This window comes from Eucyclogobius newberryi, unplaced genomic scaffold, assembly GCF_026437365.1.
Source record: "Eucyclogobius newberryi isolate DKJ021-1_F unplaced genomic scaffold, fEucNew1.0.hap1 SCAF_12, whole genome shotgun sequence".
Taxonomy (NCBI): domain Eukaryota; kingdom Metazoa; phylum Chordata; class Actinopteri; order Gobiiformes; family Gobiidae; genus Eucyclogobius; species Eucyclogobius newberryi.
Genome location: NW_027315746.1, coordinates 28,961,910 through 28,983,553, shown reverse-complemented (window position 1 = coordinate 28,983,553; position 21,644 = coordinate 28,961,910). Strand labels below are relative to the sequence as shown.

The 21,644-nt window shown below is 40.1% G+C and overlaps 1 protein-coding gene across 1 annotated transcript in view; it reads right to left on the bottom strand.

The window, feature by feature from the left end:
* LOC140355859 (sodium- and chloride-dependent GABA transporter 2-like) overlaps positions 1-21,644 on the bottom strand; it is a 34,014-nt gene that overhangs the window by 1,194 nt on the left and 11,176 nt on the right. The window contains exons 2-10 of the mRNA XM_072440499.1: positions 15,864-16,046; positions 12,149-12,283; positions 10,605-10,745; positions 9,856-9,940; positions 9,658-9,790; positions 9,098-9,232; positions 8,874-8,977; positions 5,153-5,277; positions 4,440-4,552 (exon numbers count right to left, since the gene is read on the bottom strand). Coding sequence (XP_072296600.1) covers positions 4,440-4,552; positions 5,153-5,277; positions 8,874-8,977; positions 9,098-9,232; positions 9,658-9,790; positions 9,856-9,940; positions 10,605-10,745; positions 12,149-12,283; positions 15,864-16,032 — 1,140 coding nt within the window. The 5' untranslated portion in view covers positions 16,033-16,046. The remainder of the gene's footprint in view (positions 1-4,439; positions 4,553-5,152; positions 5,278-8,873; positions 8,978-9,097; positions 9,233-9,657; positions 9,791-9,855; positions 9,941-10,604; positions 10,746-12,148; positions 12,284-15,863; positions 16,047-21,644) is intronic.

Below are 21,644 nucleotides of genomic sequence, written 5' to 3'. Positions count from 1 at the left end.
AAAAATGTTTTTATTTACATAACAGTAAGAAATTAAAGGTGGTGTGGACGATTTTTTTCAGCAAATTTTTTATCATATTTCCTCTTTGGTGGATAAATCATTTGTCCTGCCACGTATCAATCATAAAACGCACCTATCGCTCACCTGCAGCCGCGTCAGGCTCGTCCCCACGTTTCCGCGTGCCTAAGCGCATGGATCTATCATAATATAGTTCCCTCAGTGTACGGGGCAAAATGAAGACGGAGAAAGACAGTTCGAGCTGACGCAGAAGTGGACAGAAATCTACAGGAGACGAGAGATGTGATGCGCTCCGTTGCACTAATAAACAAACGCACGTGTGTGTTGTATCAGTCCGCACAGGGGAGTGCGCATGCGCACTTCCGCCTGCGTTCTCAAATCGCCGAAAAATCATCCATACCGCCTTTAAGGAAAGTGACTGAGGGTCTCCATTGGAACAGAAACGTATTAATCAGCATTTACATGTTGTTTATTTGAAATGAGACAAAGTTATAGCGTACATAAAGGGCGGTTTGGGACTTCTCCTCTAAGAACATTTTAACAAATCTGATGCACTTTAGATGTAATATTTTAACTCATACCCATTTGAATAGGCTACATGAAACATTATCATTATACAATTATATTATATATATATTTTTTGGACCAAGTCAAACCTGGTTATGCTTACAGATATGCTAGAGTTTTACGGTGAGGATGAAGTATACTGTAAAAATACATACATAAAGAGTTTCTCTGCTCCGCCCCCTGCATCCCATCATGGCACTCTCATACGTATGCATCTCTCTGTGACATAATTGTGAACTGACACTTTGAATTAAATAGTAAAAACAATGTGCAATATACCCCTTGCACTTAGGGTAAGGGTTAAAAGTCCCACGCACAGGACTTTTTCTTTATTTATTCAAGTATGTCCAACATCTTGTAAAAGTGAACTATCAAGCTGCTTGATATGCTGTACCTGAAATAAAGCTGTAACAAGTCAAATCAACCATTCTGGGAAGCGTCAGGGTCATTTTGTACTCCAAACCCACAAATTAAAAAAATACCCTAAAATAAAATTAAAAATGAATAGGATTTGCATATGGATTCCGCCTGGATATTTTTGGTCCTTAAAAGTCCTTAAAACTTATTTCTAGTGAATTTACCTTCAACTTTTATTAATAATAATAATAATAATAACTTTTATTTATATAGCGCTTTTCAGTGACCCAAAGACGCTGAACATATATAAAAAAGGGGGGGGGGGTATTTACAGACAGGGGGGACAACACGTACAGAACACATTAATATACAGATAAAATGAACAAGACAGAAGAAGTAGAGAGAAAAAGATGGGGATGTAACAGGGGGTAGAAGAGTAGGCAATGGGGTAGAGGAGGCTAGGGGTAGGGGAGGTCATAGGCTTGGGTGAAGAGGTATGTTTTTAGGCGGGATTTGAATGTTGTGAGTGAGGGAGAGTGGCGGACAGGTTGGGGGAGGGAGTTCCAGAGTCGGGGTGCTGTTCGGGAGAATGCTCTGTCGCCAAAAGTTTTGAGTCGGGATGTTGGTGCAGTCAGGGTGAGAGAGGAGGAGGATCGGAGAGCTCGGGTGGGGCGGTGGGGGATGAGGAGGTCAGACAGGCAGGGGGGGGCAAGGTGGTGAAGAGCTTTGAAGGTGAGGAGGAGTATTTTAAAGTTTATGCGCTGCTTGATGGGGAGCCAGTGGAGAGAGCGGAGAACGGGAGTGATGTGATCACGGGACCGGGTGTGGGTGAGGAGGCGGGCAGCGGAGTTTTGGACCATTTGGAGTCTATGGAGGGAATGGGAGGAGATGCCAGTGAGGAGGGAGTTGCAGTAGTCAAGGCGGGAGGAGATGAAGGCATGGATGAGGGATTCAGCAGCGGGGAGGGTGAGGCAGTGTCTGATTTTGGCGATGCGGCGGAGGTGGAAGTATGAGGTCTTGACAATGTGGCTGACATGGGGAGTGAAGGAGAGGGTGGGGTCCATGATGACACCGAGATTGCGTACCAGGGTAGAGGGGGTGATGGTCGAGGTGTCGATGCTGAGTGAGAAGAGACCAGTTTTATTGAGAGTGGATTTGGTGCCAATGAGGAGGAGCTCTGTTTTGTCACTGTTCAGTTTGAGGAAGTTGAGAGTGAGCCATGATTTTATTGTAGAGATGCAGGTTTCGATGTGGGTGGAACTTTTAAAATAGAATTGTCAAAACCAAACAAATAATCATTTTAGTGTCAATCAGCCAATCCTTCCAGAAACCAGCTCTTCTCATACATATATATTTATCATAGAAAATCTAGGCAGGATTTAAAATCTGAATTCCTCTTTGCAGAACTTGTTTGTACTTATAATTAGAGTAAACAGACATCCGAGTCTCAGAGCCAAATGTTTATGCTCCAGAGGGTTCAGGAACAGCTTCAGTTTTAAAATAGGCCCCTAAAACCAAACATATAAGAATTGGTAAGTTGATCTGATGAATGTTGAGGAAAATAACTGACGTTATTCAAAATGTCTGTTTTTATTATGCATGAATACCTCTTCAAATGAGACCTTTTTCATCAAACTTATGCAAACTGATATTATTCCCATTCTCCAAGGTCATAACTTAACTAAATATACCAGTTACTTTGATCTTGGACCTTGGCTATGCCTGCCTCAAGAGCCATATAGTTTTTTCAAAACGCTGCTATTCATCTCATATTGTTATATTCACACATTCTCTCCTCCTCTAAGTTGTTGTTCTACGTGGGCACTTAGAGCACAATCACTATTCTTACGTGCTCATTGTGTACACTTAAGTTTTAGGCACCGATTCTAACCTTTTTGGCATCCCTTGGACAAACTCAGTAAAACACACAGGACGCCAAAACAGCTGTCTGCAGTCTGCGCCTCTGTCAGTGAATGAGACATACACCAATGCTATTCCTTAACACACAGAGAACACAATTCAACTTAGAATAGGAAATGACACAGAAACATCAGACTTTTGTGTGGCATGCATGGGAGAAACCGCCGGGCCGGGTCACCCAGGCTGTTGTAAGCAGCCCGGCGACCCTCCTTCGTCTCACAACGTTTTTTCTCATGCAGGTTGGTTTTATTAGATATTATGGAATAGGCGGGTCACATTTCTCATTGGTCAGCTTCACATCAAGGCACTTGTCTTTTACAACAGTTGGTATTTTCCTTAGAGATAAAGAGTCTTGGGTAAATATTACCCAAACTCCACTGTGGTGTTACCCCCTCCCTGGGGCAAACATTCTTTGGCCCATCTTTACGACACCTTCACAAATGCAGTTTGTCACACATGCCGTTTTTCTCTTAGACTAATTATGCAGATAAAATACATCACAGAAATATAATCATATATTTACATTTTATCACAGCCTCCACTCAGCTCCTCCTGTCTATCGCTTGGATCATGTTTGGCACAGCCAAAAAGCGATGTTTTACGCACACGCCATAATCTATACAATTCATTCCACCTCTTACAGCCGAGTAATACAACTACAGCCTGACACTGATATTATGTCCTTGTTTTCTCAGAGGTTGATGCTATAGCATTGAAAGTAGTACCAAATGAAAGCTAATAAAATGTTCTTGCATACGGTGTCAAACACATGAACACCTGTGTAAATATTAAGAGTTGTGGCAATTTAAGTTGTGGCAAAACGTACAATGAAATTGCTGAGAACGTAAAGAGTCACTGGCCCAGTGGCAGTGCATCTAACATTGGTAATCTGCTCATATATTAGCTAAAGCTGAACGTGCTGTATTGGAGGCAAAGGCTGCAGCTTTTACGGATCTCTGTGTATTAATGCATGCTAAATTTCATCTTTAAATTCAACTCTGACTTCTGGATGGTAGAGATGTGATTTGTTAACGTAAATTTCACTTAACTCTGTGTTTGTGTAGATTGTTACCGTTAGCGATTAGTGTAATAAACATTTCTAAAATCTAAGGTTGTTCTGAACCGAAAACAGTCAGTGTGACATCTGTAGAGGAGGGGAGGGCTTATCTCAATAAGATGCAAATGAGCACAATTATCCTACCTTGTGACCCAGGTGAGGAATGTTTGAAATAATTTTTCGAAGAAAACTGGGCTCAGAGAGGTTTACATTCAAATGACCACAACGTATTAAAATATTATCAGATCTACATGAGCGAGACATCACTCAAAATGTCTCTGGGGAGACTTGTTCCTGGTTTATCCACGGTCGGGCACATATCGACTGGTCACAAACATACAGGCAAGACCATCAATTTTCTTTAATGTGTTATTGATTTTGAAATTGAGACGTTTTCATCCGAAAGTCAGACTGAATGAAGTTGAAAAGTCTCAATGTCCAAAACATTTTCAAGACGACTAGCTTCGAAACTCTTTCTACCATCAAGTCATACTGATAGCAGTTTGTAGTTACAGTTTACCTGACTGTCCAGTCCAAGGAAGAGGATCATCATGAAGAAGAAGACAGACCACAGCTGAGGTAGAGGCATCATGGCGACAGCGTGAGGGTAAGCAATAAATGCCAGGCCTGGACCTGAATCATGAAAGAACAGAAATCTATGTGACATTCTGATATTGTTAATAAACCAAATGATAGATTAGCTTCTGATAATGAGCACATTACCAAAATGACTTGTCCTGCAGCATAGTATACTTGTTTTTGGCCATAAGGCTTTATTAGACATTACAGTAAATCTTTAACTACAAAAATGAATGTTTTGCCCAGACTACTCTAGCTATTCCAGACTCTCCCGATTTCCATCCCGAATATTCCCGCTGTAATAAAATCTGTGAAGGAAATCTCCAATAAGGCTTCTTATTTAATGTAACACAGAGCGTTACACCGGGGTTCAAAACTCACTCTTGTATGTTAGGTTTTTTTTTTTCACTTTGCCTGAATTGTTATACACTAAAAATTGATGAACATCCCAAGTCTGCTCGATCATTCATAAAAGTCATTGGAGTCTATGTTGGTACTGGTCCCCAAAATTCTATGACCTTTCATGTCTAGTATCTAAATGTGAATAGAAGGAGAGGAGCATACGGAAGGACAGCTCTAGAGCTCGTATGACAGGACCAAAATCAGATGGAAGATGGACTCTCTGGAATAATACTGCAGTAGTTCATAACCAACCTGATTCAGCCACTGTTTTGATGCCGACTCCCAGCTCATACGACATGAACCCCAGCACGGAGAATATGGCAAAACCAGCAAAAACACTGGTTGCACTGTTCAGCAGGCACAGGCAGAAGGCATCTCTGTAGAGAACACATAACATGAGGCATTTCTATTTATATTGTATATATTTGCTCATTACTGTACAGTTTAATACAAATCAGGGCTCAGATTAAGGATTTTCACTTGTATAGCAGTGCTGCTAAACAATCTGTTATTTTTTTCAAATTTGTATAGCAATTTGATAATTGCATAGCAAAACACGAAAGTGACTAACAATCAATATTTTCCATTGATATAACACGATTATTTATTTAAAATGTATTTGTAAACATTCTATTTTTAAAAAAAAAACTCTTAACAAATTAACTTTGAAACACTTTTTAAACATTTATTTTTAAAATAAAACAAAACTTGCAAATAAAATTAGTTGTTTAACAAATTAATTAACACAAAGTCAGATGGCCTTATTTTCTTCTTAAACTTTCTTCCATATAATCATCTATCAGATGACTATTTGCAGGAGTCTCATCTACATATTAATGGTCTTTACACTCACAAAAAATATGTATTAAGCTTCTGATGGAAAAATAAAGGTTGCTGTGGTGTTTCCATCATGGTGTATTTATTGTGTTATTCAAATTGTACCGCTCTATTTGACGTTCCATTCCATTTTTCGTTTTGCTATTTGATGAAGCACTCGTCTCGACTCCGTCTGCGCATTCAGATCAGTGTAATTCTTTGCGCCCAAAATATGCATCTGATTTTTAAAAACGAGGTTGTAGTCACTTGGCAGTGTAAATATGAATATTTTGGCATGTGAATGATCTGCAAAGACTTTTGCGTTTAGGAGCTATTGACCTCAGAAGTCAGAATCTGTGACACTAACTTTACCGCACGTGGCTCCTCCCACTTTCAGACTCTGATCTGAGACAGCAGTGGGACTCGTCACGTCAACACAGCGTCCTACATGTGTCATGCCGTTATTGACGATCGATTGACGAGTGATCAATATTTTTAGGCGCTTTGGTTATACAATTGAACACACATTTTTGTATCGCAAAAGCTGCGATACAAACACACTTTTTTCTGATGAATGCATCGCATGAGAGAAATTGCGTCGCATTTTGCGATGCGATACCGCTTATTCTGAACCCTGCAAATGTTCGTGACATAATTTTTTACTAAAAGTGTGAGGTTCTGCTGGTATATACATCATTTTGGATTTACAGAGTATTTACAACACTAGAGGTACAAATATGGAAAAACAAGACAAAATCTCACAATATATTATAAGTAAAGTCACGATACAGTATTTATTTAAATTTACAGTAACAACTCGCAAGCTGCAGTAACAACTCGCGTGTCCTGTTTGCTACAGTAAATAGATTAACAAATACTCAGTTGGCATTAGGACTAATTTCCACATCAAAGTGTAATGAGTTTGCATTATTCTTTAATGAAAAAGGCCATTCAGGGCATAAAGAATGCTATACATTCTACAATGCTAACTCGCTTTGCACCTGTAACTGACCAAACTGTCCAGGAGATCATCACCAGTCTGAATTCATCTACATGCTGCCTCGATGTGTTACACATAAGATTTCTAAAGTCTGTGCTGAACGGTTTATTAGCACAACTCTTCTTCATCTTCTGATTTGGTGTTTAGTTAACATCCACCACAGACATTGTCTGACTCCATCGCCACCACAGACATTGTTGATTCGGCCCTCAGAGGCGACTGTTGTTGTGATTTTGGGCCTTACAAAAATAAATTGATTTGATTTTAACATGTCGCTTCAATCTGGAACATTCCCAATGTCTTTGAAAACTGTGGTCAAAGCCTCTCCTAAAGAAGAGCAGTCTTGATGCCGCAGTACTGAGTAATTACCGGCCCATCTCTAATCTGACATTTTGGGGAAAAGTCCTTGAAAAGGTTGTTTACCAACAGCTCACTGATTTCCTCTTGATAAACAAATCATTCTATGTTTTTCTGTCAGGTTTTAGACCTCATCTAAGACTGCTCTTGTCAAGGTGATAAATTACATCCGCCTGAACACTGACGCGGGCAACGCCTCAGTCTTAATTCTGTTAGATCTGAGTGCTGCTTTTGACAAGAGACTAGAGGACTGGCACTGCCCTAAACTGGTAAAAGTCCTATCTGGAAGACAGAAAGTACTTTGTTGAAATTGGTAACTCACAGACCACCTGCCCCTGATCTGTGGGGTGCCCCAAGGGTCAGTCCTGGGACCCCTTCTGTTCAACCTCTACATGCTGCCGTTAGGTCAGTTGATACACAGTGAAAATGTGTCCTATCACAATTATGCAGACGACACTCAGATCTATATTTCAATGACGACAGGTGAATATGAACCAGAGGATTCACTCTGTCACTGCATCCAACAGATCAGTGTGTGGATGCAAAACAACTTTCTCCATTTGAACTAAAACCTAAAAATCAAGTTAGAAATCTGGGGTAATAATGGACTCAGACGTGAATTTTAACAGCGATGTCAATTCAATAACATCAGCAGCTTTTTACCTTTTTAAAAAACATTGCCAAAATCAAAAATATGGTGTCTAAACCAGATTCAGAGAGACTTATCCATGCGTTTGTCTCCAGTAGATTAGACCACTGTAACGGCCTGTTCACTGGCCTCTCCAAACGAGTTGTAAAACAGCTGCAGTACATCAAGAACGCTGCTGCTCGGGTCCTGACTAGAACCAGGAAGTACCATCACATTAGTCCTGTTCTCAGGTCTCTGCACTGCCCCCTGTGGCTCAGAGAAAAGACTTTAAAGCAGCTCTGCTTGTGTACCAGTCTCTCCATGGCCTAGCACCAAAGTACATCTTGGACATGTTAGTGCCATATGAACCATCTCGGACTCTGAGGACCTCAGGGACCGGCCTCCTGCTGGTGCCCAGAGTCAGGACTAAACAGGGGCCGGCCTCCTGCTGGTGCCAGAGTCAGGACTAAACAGGGACCGGCCTCCTGCTGGTGCCCAGAGTCAGGACTAAACAGGGGCCGGCCTCCTGCTGGTGCCAGAGTCAGGACTAAACAGGGACCGGCCTCCTGCTGGTGCCAGAGTCAGGACTAAACATGGGGAATCTGCATTTTAGTTTTATGCAGCTAAAATCTGGAACAGTCTTCCTGAAGATGTGAGACAGGCTTCTACTCTGACAATGTTCAAATCTAAACTTAAAACAGTTTTGTTTAGCTGCGCATATGACTGAAATTATTTTATTTGCACAAAAACTGTTTTGTGATTTCTGTAATGTCTTTGTAACTTTAATGCATGTCTTTCCTGTTGAATTGCCTTGTGTATGAAATGTGCTCTACAAATAAACTTCCCTTGCCTTGCCAATAGTACAGGGAGGCTAACAGAATAGTGTAACAAACAAACTTTTGGTGCTATCATTACTGTCATATTTAAAAGAATTATGATATAATTGCTAGACAACAATTATTTCTTCATGTTGTTAGCACTACAATGGAGAAAAAGATCATGTCTATATAGTACTCTAATGTTTCTTTAGCTGTTGCTTCAAGAAAACAATGTATTTAAGCAAAGAGGGTTGTAATACAATATATTGTGACAGCCCACGATATTACTTAGAGACGTTTTCATGTTACATCCTTAGTCATCATTCAAATATTTATTTGAGAAATGTTCCTCACTTGTAGCAGTTGTTGTCACGCTGGTTATAACTTCCTAGAGAGGCCAGGCAACCTGTACTTACAGCGTAGGAGAATAAAATCTGACTGGCTGCATCCATCCAAACCTACGAACATCTCAATGTTAAGTTGGGACATGCAAATAATCATGTAAATAGTTGATACATTATCAAACCTTTCTAGACCTGAGGTGTGATCTAATCTATTTCATATTGTAATGTCCTCACCTGAGGGTCAGCCAGGCGACTCGGATCAGGCCACAGGTAAAAGCGAATCCCATCAGCAGCCCCTGGCAAGGTCACACCACGAATAAGCAAAGCGATCATCATGAGGTATGGAAAAGTGGCCGTGAAGTACACAACCTATACAAGAGTTCAAAGACAGGCAGTTGTTAAAACACACATTAAAACAGAGAGATCAAAAAACAGCAAAGCAATCCAGACAGATTCCTTTAAAGGTGCACTATGTAACTTTTCTGGTGGAGGGTATGTCACAAGCTTGTCTCCATTACATTATTGCAGTGCCTAAAATATTCCAAATCTATCTATCCCCAAAAAGACAGGCTAATTTTGTGTTTCGAGGTATTACTGGGCAAGAAATGTGCGATTGAAAAAATACTGTATTGTGGAATATTCAAAGCAAATGAACATGATGCGATTTAAAGGGGATTTACTTTACTGGTGGGGCATTTTGCCACCTGCTTGTCACCATGTGTTTTTAAAGAGGTAAAAGCTAAAATGAACACAAAAGCCAAAAATGATAGCAATGCATATCTGTTAATGCTCACTTTTCCAGAGCTTTTGACTCCTTTCCAGATGCAAAAGTAACACATGATCCAGCTGAGGAGGAGACATCCAGTCAGGTCCCAGCGGATACTTCCCATCTCCTCGATTCCTCCAGACAAGCCCAGAACTCGTCTCCTGAGCAGCAGTTTATATATTAAAATGTCCAAGAAAAACTGAAATATCTAGAATTTAAGACTCACTGCCAGAATTCTTCAGCAGATGACGTTGCATTTACAGAAAGTGGGACATTCAAGGTTTGATTCAGTCGATAATCAATGCAGTTAACTAGAAATTGGAGAAAGAAGAGTAAAATGGTGTTTATAGGATTTGATGGCGTTTTAAGGTATTGTTGGTAAAAGGTAAAATTTGCCGGTCCAAAGTGATAACTATATATATATGTAGTAGGGCCTATATTCTAAGAATCCAATTATTTAGAATAAAAATTGTTTAAATTCAACTCCGACTTCTGGATGGTAGAGATGTAATTTGTTAACGTGAAAATTAAAATTCACTTAACTCTGTGTTTGTGTAGATTGTTACCGTTAACGATTAATGTAATAAACATTTTTTAAATCAAAGGTTGATCTGAATGCACCAAACACAGTTAGTGTGACATCTGTAGAGGAGGGGAGGGCTTATCTCAATGAGATGCAAATGAGCACAATTATCCTTCCTTGTGACCCAGGTGAGGAATGTTTGAGGCCAGTTTTCTCCGAAAGGGAATTCAGAGGGGTTTACATTCAAATGACCACAACATATTCAAATATTATCAGATGTACATGAGTGAGACATCATTGGATAGCTTTGTAACTACACTTTCAGAATCTGTGACTCAAACTCGTCTCTCGGTCACATATGTGAACAGACAAAACGGTTGAGGAGAGTTGCCTGTCAGCACCTGAAACATGGTGTCAAGGGGAAGACGTTTCTTATTTGAATTTGATGTTACCTGTGTTCCAGGTGTTGTTACAGCTGGCCCATGGCAGTTTAGAATGAAAAGAAGAGAAGAGGTACAACAAGGCCCAGGCCAAAATAACAATGTAGTACATGACAGTATAGAGCATGATGATTAGGCCTCCATAGCCAATGCCTGCAAGAATTAAACAATATTTAGTTAAGAATGATTATGATATATATATATATATATATATATATATATATATATATATATATATATATGTAATTTTATTTTATTTTTTCACATTTTTTTTTTAATATTCATTAATTGGCTCAATAAGTCACCCAGGCCAACAGCAGATATGGCCGACTGCTGTGTTTCAGGAAGAAAAGTGAATATGGCAGGCAAGAGTACATATATTAAAGGTCCCATAACATGCAAAATCGACTTTTCAGAGCTTTTAACCTTCTTACATTGCTATTTGTGCTTCATATATGTACCCAGAGTGTTTTTTTGATTGATTCCCGCAGTGTTTAGCTATATTACAGACTATCTCCTTTCCTCGAATCTCCAAACTGACGGGCGGTGGGGCAAGACCGCGTCATAATCACAGGCACGTGTCATCATCCCCCCTCACCCTCCCACCTGCCGCCTCCCGCCCCCTTCCCCCCGGCTCCGCGCTGCTCGTCTCCCCATACAAGCCCCGGAGTTTTTCTGCTTCGATTTACGACGAAACACGGCTCAAAGAGGCCCAAAACGTCATTAATGATATCGACCCCTTTACTATTATCACAATGGTGAAGGTTGATGTGGCAGCTGATGCAGCAACCGGGAAAATAAACGGAGAGAAGTTCTATCCGATACCGAAAAACCAGGAAATAAGAGCGCGATGGACATAAGACTTTTATATATAGATTTATATATATATATATATAGATCTATAGATATATCTGTTCTGCGCAAGCTATAGAATAAACACCAGATTTATTTAGGCTCAAAGTAATGTTGATCTGAAGTTCTATCGTTTCTCACTCATTCGCGCGGAGCGGCGCAGCGTGGAGCAGACAGCTGTGGGGCTACGTCACGGGTGGGCGGGGCACACACGCGCTCTCTGAGACTATGTCACGGGTGGGCGGGGCACACACGCGCTCTGAGGCTACGTCACGGGTTGGGCGGGGGAGCCAGATCGCTCTTTGCAAGGGTGGGGGCGAATATCAAACCAAGCCGTCTGCATTTCCGGGTTGGTGAGGGGGTCCAAGGTCTGGGTGATATTTCTTAACTATTATGTTAAGGGTGTTGCACAACCCTTATTATTATCAATTATACACTTAGGATAGACTACGAAACGTGAAAAAAGCATGTTATGGCACCTTTAAAGCCAAATCAAGCACATTTTGTCTTTGTCAGAAAAATACGGTACACATTTTTTTAAATATAGATGAGACTTTCCCCTTCCTCTAAGAACTTAGTTTGGTGTCTTTCTTTATACATTTGTTTTATAAATGTTGTTTTATCTGATAATTTACACATCAATTGTACTGATGTAAATACTGCGGTTTTACACCGATCTCTTGTCTCCAACAAACAAAAATCACCTTCAAACAGAGGACAGATCTTCCTCCAGCAAGTGATTCCACCCTGACCAGTTAACTGTCCCAGAGAAACCTCCAGGAAGAAGAGAGGGATCCCACATGTGAGCAGAAACAGGAAATACGGCACCAGAAACGCACCTAGCGGTGAAAGAATATAACCTTTTGTTATTATATAACTTTCACATTTCATATTAAATGAGACAGCTGGTGAGGCTATATAAGAGGTGTATAAGAGGAAGGAGCAGGTGGAAGAATGGTGGCTTGTACTTTCAACATACAATTTTATTTTATTCAAAATGAAAAAAACACACACAAAACAAACACTTTTGAGGCCTGGGAACTTGAGGGTTCTGCATAGTATCTTTGCTGTTCCTAGCACTGCACTTTACTGGACTGAGATGTCTGATTTTTTTCCTGGGATCTCCTCAAGCCATTCCTCCACTTTGGGGGAGGTACTCCGATCACCACCGATGTGATCGGAGCACCTCCCCCAATGTCTCATGGTACTGCAATGTCCACCACCACGGCTTTCCTCTGCACCTTGTCGACCACCATGTCTGGTTGGTTCTCCATTACCACTCGGTCTGTCTCTATTCAGAAGTCCCAGAGGACCTTGGCTTGGTCGTTCTCCACCACTTTTGGAGGTGTTTCCCACTTTGTCCTTGGGCTCTCCAGCCCATACTCTGCACAGATGTTTCTGTACACTTTGCCAGCCACCTGGTTATGGTGCTCCATGTATACTGTCCCTGCCAGCATCTTACACCCTGCAGTTATGTGCGGGATTGTCTCAGGGCCCCCTTGGCACAGCCTACACCTTGGGTCTTGTCTGGTGTGATAGATCTGGGCCTCTTTTGATCTGGTGCTCAGTGTCTCCTCCTGTGCTGCCATGATCAGGGCCTCTGTGCTGTCCTTCAGAATGGCTAGTTTTAGTCATTGGTAGGATTGTGATATCAGCCACATCATTTATGTTCCAGTGGTACATCCCATGTAGGGGCTTGTCCTCCCATGATGGTCCCTCCAGCACCTCATGATCCTCTGTTCCCCATTGTCTGAGACATTCACTGATCACGTCATCTGTAGGAGCTTTGTCCTATTTTGTCCTGGATAGTGGCTCGCATGCTCACTGGTCCCCGGCCTCCTTGCTTACGGCTAGTGTACAATCTCGGGGTGCTGGATTTGGGAAGGAACCCTCCATGCATGTTCAGGAGTTTTCATGTCTTAACATCTGTGGTCTGTATCTCCTCCTTTGGCCAACTGATTATTCCTGCAGGGTATCGGATCACTGGCAGGGCGTAGCTGTTTATTGCCCAGGACTTTCTTGCCATTGAGCTGGCTTCTGAGGACTTTCTTCACTCGTTGTAGGTATTTGGCCATAGCCACTTTCCTTATTACCTCTTCGAGGTTGCCATTTGCCTGTGGGATTCCCAGGTAATTGCAACTGTCCTCAATGTCTGCTATCGTTCCTTCTGGGAGTGAGACCCCCTCAGTGTGGACCACCTTCCCTCTCTTAGTCACCATCCGCCCACACTTCTCTAGTACAAATGACATTCCGATATCTGAGCTGTAGATCCTGGTGGTGTGGTCAGGGAGTCAATGTCCTGCTTGTTCTTAGCATACAGCTTGACATCATCCATGTAGAGGAGGTGACTGATCGTGGCCTCGTTCCTGAGTCGGCTGAGGGGTTTCTGCTCACACACCAAGGTGTGTGTGTGTGTGTGTGTGTTAAGTTAGTGTAACCCAGGTGATTTTCTGCTCCTGGACCGTTTCTGCCTCCGTTTTGCCTGCTTGGTCCGTCTCTGCCGAACTATCGCGAGACTTCGCACACGTATCGCGAGATTTGCGGCGCAAAGCTCTTTAAAACATGGCTGCGCGCTGTTGTTCGGGAGGAGTGTGGGCCTCGAGGTTGTTAAGCGGCTGCAGGTAGGCATTTAGCCCTCTAAACGTTACATTTTACGGATATTCTGCTTATTCACTTTTATGCCATCGACTTTGCAGATGCCTCTGCCTGTGATCTTGTGTTTTGTTTGACTGATATACTTAAAGTGGATCTGGTGAGTGCTTTGTTATTGTTCGAAGCTAACATGCTATGCTACTGTTGATTGAATCATTTAACACGGACTTGTCAGCCGGTGCAGGCGCTGGCTGCACTCGTTCATTTTAAACTGTATAATTTTTGCACTTCAACTTTTGCTGAACCTGACACTGAAATCTGATGATTTAAAGTTAAATTATTAAAAGTTAAATTCACTTAGCTATTTATGCTCAACACTGGGAATATTAATTACTGAATGAGATGAACAGATGACATGAAATATTGCATCTGAGCATGATCTAATGTTGAATTATTATTATTAATTAATAATAATAATAATAATGTTGTTGTTTATTCATGGTCCTCTTTTGAACAGGCCAGGTTCCAGAACTGGATGGGGAGCTAAAGAAACCAGAACAAACCGAAAGAGTGCAAACATCTACCGGTGCGATAGGAGGCGCTGCAGCCGCTCTCCACACATACATTATATTCTACACAATATCCCCTGCTAGTGGATACACTGACTCTGAAATCCTTGGAATATACCTGTGGATTCTATTTTTGTGGACTGAGCTATGCAGCACTGCACTTGGAACTTTCTTAAAGGTGGTGTGGACGATTTTTTTTCAGCAATTTTTTTTATCATATTTCCTCGTGGCGTGGATAAATCATTTGTCCTGCCACGTATCAATCATAAAACGCACCTACCGCTCACCTGCAGCCGCGTCAGGCTCATCCCCACCGTTCCGCGCATCTAAGCGCATGGATCTATCATAATATAGTTCCCTCAGTGTACGGGGCAAAATGAAGACGGAGAAAGACAGTTCGAGCTGACGCAGAAGTGGACAGAAATCTACGGGAGACGAGCGATGCGATGCGCTCCGTTGCGCTAATAAACAAACGCACGTGTGTGTTGTATCGGTCCGCACGGGGGAGTGCGCATGCGCACTTCCGCCTGCGTTCTCAAATCGCCTAAAAATCGTCTATACCGCCTTTAACGCGTTGAACTGATTAAGTTCAGAAATATGGACCATTATTGTAATTGTGCACAACTGTAAATATTGTATATATTTGTCAATCACTGTAAATAACACCACTCAGCGCTACAAGCATTTTGTCAGTTGTTTCATTGAATACACCTCATTTTCCTCCGAGCCGAACCTTAAAGGTGCCATAACATGCTTTTTTTCACGTTTCGTAGTCTATCCTAAGTGTATAATTGATAATAATACGTGTTATGCAACACCCATAACATAATAGTTAAGAAATATCACCCAGACCTTGGGGGGATGGTGACGCGTGCTTGCCCTTATGACGCGGTCTTGCCCCACCGCCCGTCAGTTTGGAGATTTGAGGAAAGGAGATAAGTCTGTAATATAGCTAAAAACTGCGGGAATCAATTAAAAAAACACTCTGGGTACATATATGAAGCACAAATAGCAATGTAAGAAGGTTAAAAGCTCTGAAAAGTCGATTCATTTTTGCATGTTATGGGACCTTTAAACTTCTGGTACTAGTGCAATTCTAATTTTTAATGCACTGCAGCATTATATATGCTACATTAGTACCGTGACTTGTATTGTATTTCAAACAAGACAGAAACAAGTATTTGTCTCACATTTTGCAGTATTTTTCTACTTTGTTATTGTTGATAAATTAGTAGTGTACATGTATTATCAAATTTACCTCCTCCATTCTTGAAGCAGAGATATGGAAACCTCCAGACGTTTCCCAGACCAATGATTTCTCCAACAACACTCAAAATGAACTCTCGTTTGCTGGACCACTGGCCTCTCTTCGGTGGCTTTGAAGAAGGACTCCGTTGTGAAATCTCAAAATTGTTTAATGACTCCATTTGAAACTTTTACCCTGGGAATTAAAAAACAAAAAGTATTCAAAAACAAAAAAGTATATATAGTCTGAAAGTCTGCTCAAACATCAGAGCGTCAATGTGATGCTAGCTAATAAGAATTAGGATGTTTAAACAGGATGTACATAAAATAGGATGTTAACCTATACAACAATCTGCACATTTTCTCCAAAGTAATATGTCTGCTCTAGGTGTAAGGAAACAACACAGCAGTACAACACATGCTAAGGTAATAATTGAGAAAAATAAAAAAGGAATAATGACTTTGTATGAACTCCTACAGCTTACATTAAATCTGCCTGTTTCTTTGTGTAGGAGAAATCTTCCTCCCTTCATAATAAAACACAATGTTGGAACATATTAACACTTTAGGGTTGTTTTTTCAGCCAATGATCTTTCAGTTAGTCCAAATAGATATTAAAAGTAGTCAGCGACGGTATGCATGCAATATGGTGACTTTTGGAGCAGAACACTAGGAGAAGCTGAGATGCTCCTAAGGAAGATGCAAAACACAGAGAACTGAAGATTACGAGAGATGGAGCCACCAGCGTGGAGTATGTGAGTTCGGGTTGTGGTCATACACTTATACACTTATGTTAATTTGAATTGACTGATGACACTATTTGTTTTTACATCAGACTTTATGCTCCATGTTGGCTGTCTGTTTTTGTACATAAACTCTGTGACTTAATACATCTACTCATCAATGTGCCAAATGTGGGAGATTGGATTTGTGGGAGATTGGAAAATGATTGCGGGGTGCAGCGGGGTTGTGGTGAGTTAATGAGGTCAAATATCCAGTTCTTTTTGAGGATTTGTGTCAGGAGTGCCCGGGAGTTTTTTCGGGGGGGCCTTCATTAGGATTGGACTTCCCTCCTCTTACGATTGTTTTCTTGATCAGGTTTTTGGTTCCATGTCTGTTCCCAGCATGAACCCTTTTGTTTTCTATTTTTCCCTTTCAGTGGTTTTGTTTTCCTATGTTTCTTGTGTACATTTGTTGTTTTTTTTCAACCAGAGATATTAAAAACATTCAAGAGTTATCAACGGTTAGATCAATACAATCAATCCAATGGCATCAGAACTGTTACAAGTAGCACCCTTCAATGTCAATGGTATACTGAACCCAATCAAATGAACAAATATTTTAACGAAAATGAAAAAAGAAAGAATAGACATTGTATATTTACAATAGACACATTTGAATGACACTGAACATCAAAAACAAATTTCTGTTATTAAAAAAATCCTATTATTCATCATACAAAGGCAAACATAGAAGGGAAGTTGCAATACTGATTTCAAATTGAAAAGTTTTTGAACAGTTTTGAATGTAAGGATAAAGAGGGCAGATATGTACTGGTTAAGGGGAATATTAATAAAAAGGTTTTACTCTTTTGAATGTGTACGCGAAATATGGAAACATTGCTTTCCATGCTGATGATCATGGACCTGATTGTGAACCACTCTGAGGGAACCCTTATTTGTGGCGACGATTGGAATCTTTGCATTCAGCCTACATTAGACGTCTCGACCTCAAGAGGTCTATTGCTAGATGTAAAATGCCTAGGTCTTGACAAAGTCCTGTTCTGACCAAAACCCCTTTCACCCCCATTGGACTCACTTTGGGCTTGATCTCTGTGTACATATTCTCGGTCTTTGCTTCCCTGGTTAAAGTTGCAACGATACGTGGTGTTGAATCCCTTCCTTGCTGCTTGGAAGACCTCTGCCAGCTCTGCTGCTTGTTCTGCCGTCTTTGGGTCCCGTTCGCGGATCCAAACTTGGAGCTCTGGATTAACCATTTGCAGGAACTGCTCCAAATGAATGTCTCTGCAATCTCCTGTTTGGTAGATTTTTCAGGGTTGACTCATTTTAAGAACAGGTCCTTCAGTCGCACATACAGTTCCTTTGGGGTTTCATCCTGGAGGATCTCTGTGGATTGGAATCTTTTACGGTAAGTCTGCTTCTCTTTCTAGACGCTGATCTCTGGCTGCCTGGGACTGTGCGAGTGACCTTACTAGCGCAGTCAACTCTTCGAACTTGTCCCCAGGGTTGCAAGTTGCTTCAGTCCACTGGTCAGCAGCATCACTTGTCCCCACATCTGGATCATCGTGCTGATAAATCTGCACTCTTCTTCTTGTACTCATCTTCAGTTACTCAGTTACCCCAGCTTCTGACACCAATTGTTACGCCCGGATAGCAACCTTAGCGGCGATGACGAGGACAGAGCAGAGCTGAGACGAGTTCAGATGGTGCAGACCCACGTGCATTTTCTTTACAGTGATTATTTACAAAAAAAGAGATTTAAAATACAGTATCTGTTAGCATGTTCACACAGCACCGACCACCTGAGCAACTGTGACCAGGCACCTTTTAAAGGCCACTGGGTTAAATGGACACTCCTACACCGAGGACCAGGTAAGTTACTAATCTTTCTAAACAGCAAAGATAAACGCTAACTGTAGAAAAACAGTGTCAATATACATACTTGAATTCAATACAAAAATGTATTATTTATTTTATTTACCGCGCACAATTTCATCCTTACCATATATTTTAACCTGTTACCATCCACCTATTTTCGCCCTGTGCACAATGGTTGGACATACCCAAATGGCATTGCTTATTAAAAGAGGATCTTATGTTCCACATGCAAGTGTGATGCATCATTAGAAAGCTTAGGCCTTCTAGTTTCTGCAGATGTGTGTCAGGTCTTCAGAACTTACACTACAGAGGCCCAAACATAAACAAAACATCCTTTTTTAGTCTCGCCTGAATATTGTCAATTTGTAATGGTCCTGAGCATGACATACTTCATTGTGTGCATATGCTGTTCTCTGTACATGATGTTTCTCTTATTGACAACAACTGTGTAAAGTTTCAGATCTCTAGGAACAGGCATTTTGGTGCTGTTGACCTTTTTGTATCAAAAAGTATATTCGAAACAAGTGATCCAAATATGTGCCAACTGTGCCAAACTGTTTTATTACAATTTTAGCTCCTCTATGATCATAAAACATACATTTTGATGTTTTGTAGGCCACTAATACCCATTATAACTGCTAAAACAATATATGTGAAAATATTTGTATTTTATTTTTGTATTGGTATAATAATACATATATCTAACAAAATGCACGTCCAAAAGGCTAATAAAATCAGAAAACGTTATGTGCAAAATCCTGCCGAGAAATCTGGCTCTTTACAGCCTTACCCAAGCCCCCGGAAGCCAAGATGGCCGCCATTGAAACCTACGGAGCTGCTCATTGGCGCATGGTTCCAAAAAAGTTTTTTAGTTCCGCATTACTTCCTGAATACTGTCTCATTTACGTCCACTTTTGTGACGTCATCGCCGTGAGGCTTTGGCGTCGGGAGCGCGCACGTCACAGCAGCGTGAAAGACTGAGAAGAGTCAACACGGACTTTTGGAATGATTCGGCTTGAAATAGTCTGTTTACGTAACGTATAATGATGGATTGTTATATCCATCTATAAATATACATGTATAATGTTGTAAAGGTCTGAAATTTAAGAGAATTATAAAGAAGTGTTAAAATAAAAAGTCTGGTTTAATGACAATAAATTACATTTAGAGGTGTAATAACGTCCTCATCATTTTTTGAAGTTTTTGGTTTGGGTATATATTTTGTTATTAACTTTTCAGTTATTTGTTTACATAATATGATTTGGCCAATATGCTTTTTTTAATCAAATGAGAAGAAATATAAAATATAATCATCAATTCTGTTACATAATTGAGTTAAGCAGTATTTAATTATTTTCACTTTTTCCTTTTGTGTCATGTCAATCTTTAATAAATACAAAACACATTTGTTTATTAATGTATTTAATAAGAATAATGAACATGAATGAACTTGTTCAATAAATGCAAATCTGATTATAACTACAAATGATAAATTGATTTTAGCCACAGTTTTAGTTGAGTTTTAAAGCTACAATGTGGGAGTCCCTTATTAAGGAGTTTGAGTCTCTGTACTGTTCATTATTATTATCATCATTAATAGAATCAGAAAAGGTTTATTGTCATTGTCAAAGAACAGAATTCACAAACAGTGGAACTTGCTTTGGTGATTCAGTGCAACATAAAAATAGTAACAATGATAAAACAACCTGTATAAGTCAAATAGAACATACTGAATAAGATAAGATAATCCTTTATTGTCCACACATGGGGAAATTTCGTTGTTGCAACACAGTAGATACAGAGGAAAAAGACAGAAAACTTACAGGAAGTTTAAAAAACACTCTTAATAGATCGATCTTAATAGAAGAACTCTTATAAACAAAAACTCCTATAGACAGAACCTCTCATTTCTTAATAAGGAATGGAGGGGAAAATAGAGATAAAAATAAAATAAAAACAGCTAGCGGAAGACAAAATAATACTAATAATAATGGTAAAATAAACACTCTTTTTACATCAGTTATATGCACATGAATGTGACATTATTGCGTTAAATACTGAATATCTCAGTATTTAACAAGACTTTGTTTCCATGGCTACGCAGTCTTCTGATGAAAAGGACTTCAGTAAACTCCTCCATTCAGCTCCATCGTTTGACTGAGGGACAAACAGAACATGTCACAGCTTTAGATTATACAAGTCATAGAACATACACTTCATATGTATTAGATTTATACAAGTCATAGAACATACACTTCATATGTATTAGATTTATACAAGTCATAGAACATACACTTCATATGTATTAGATTTATACAAGTCATATAACATACACTTCACATGTTTGTCCTGAAGCTGTTTTACAGACACATGTGACACAGCAGTGTCTCTTTTGAAGAACAATTATCATTTAGTTTTTTTGGTCATAACAAAACAGACATTTTATAAATTCAAAGTACTGATTCTACACTGTTTACTTTTAGTCGAGGCACAAGTTAATATTAAAATACCTTTTGCTTTGGAGTCGTCAGGAGTTTACTTGAGATGACTCTGTGTCTGCAGTGATCAGGTCTGCAGTGACCTGCAGTGACCTGCAGTGACCTGCAGTGACCTGTAGTGACCTGTAGAGCTCTGGACAGCACAGACAGACTAAACACACTGGTCAGCACTGAAGATGAGAAAGATACTCATTAGAACATTGATATATTATGCACATTTAACAGAGAAAAGCTGGATTATGTTATTGACAGATTTACATTTCGCTCTGTAACACAAAAGTTCCTCTTTTCACATTAATTTTTAAAGCTAGAACCAAAAGTCATTTACTTTTGCATAAGTTTAAACCTTAGAAGTTAGAACATAACTGACATGTTTGCTAAATCTCTACATATTCCATGGAAGTAAATCCATGACATTCCTATAGAAAACAAGCGTGTGCTTTGCTGTTTAAACACAGCACACTTCATTATGAAATATGTAATAAAACCTCAAATGTCGTCTTATCAGCCCTGTGAGAACACGACTGTCACTTTTAAATAAGTTTACATTTATATATGTAAGATATGACCCATTTCAGCAGGTTGTATTTGAATTATTGGTAGTTTTTGATAGTACATCATACAAACATCACTTTATTTCCCCTTCTTTCTCTAGTTTTCCTTCATCTGTGCTTAAGC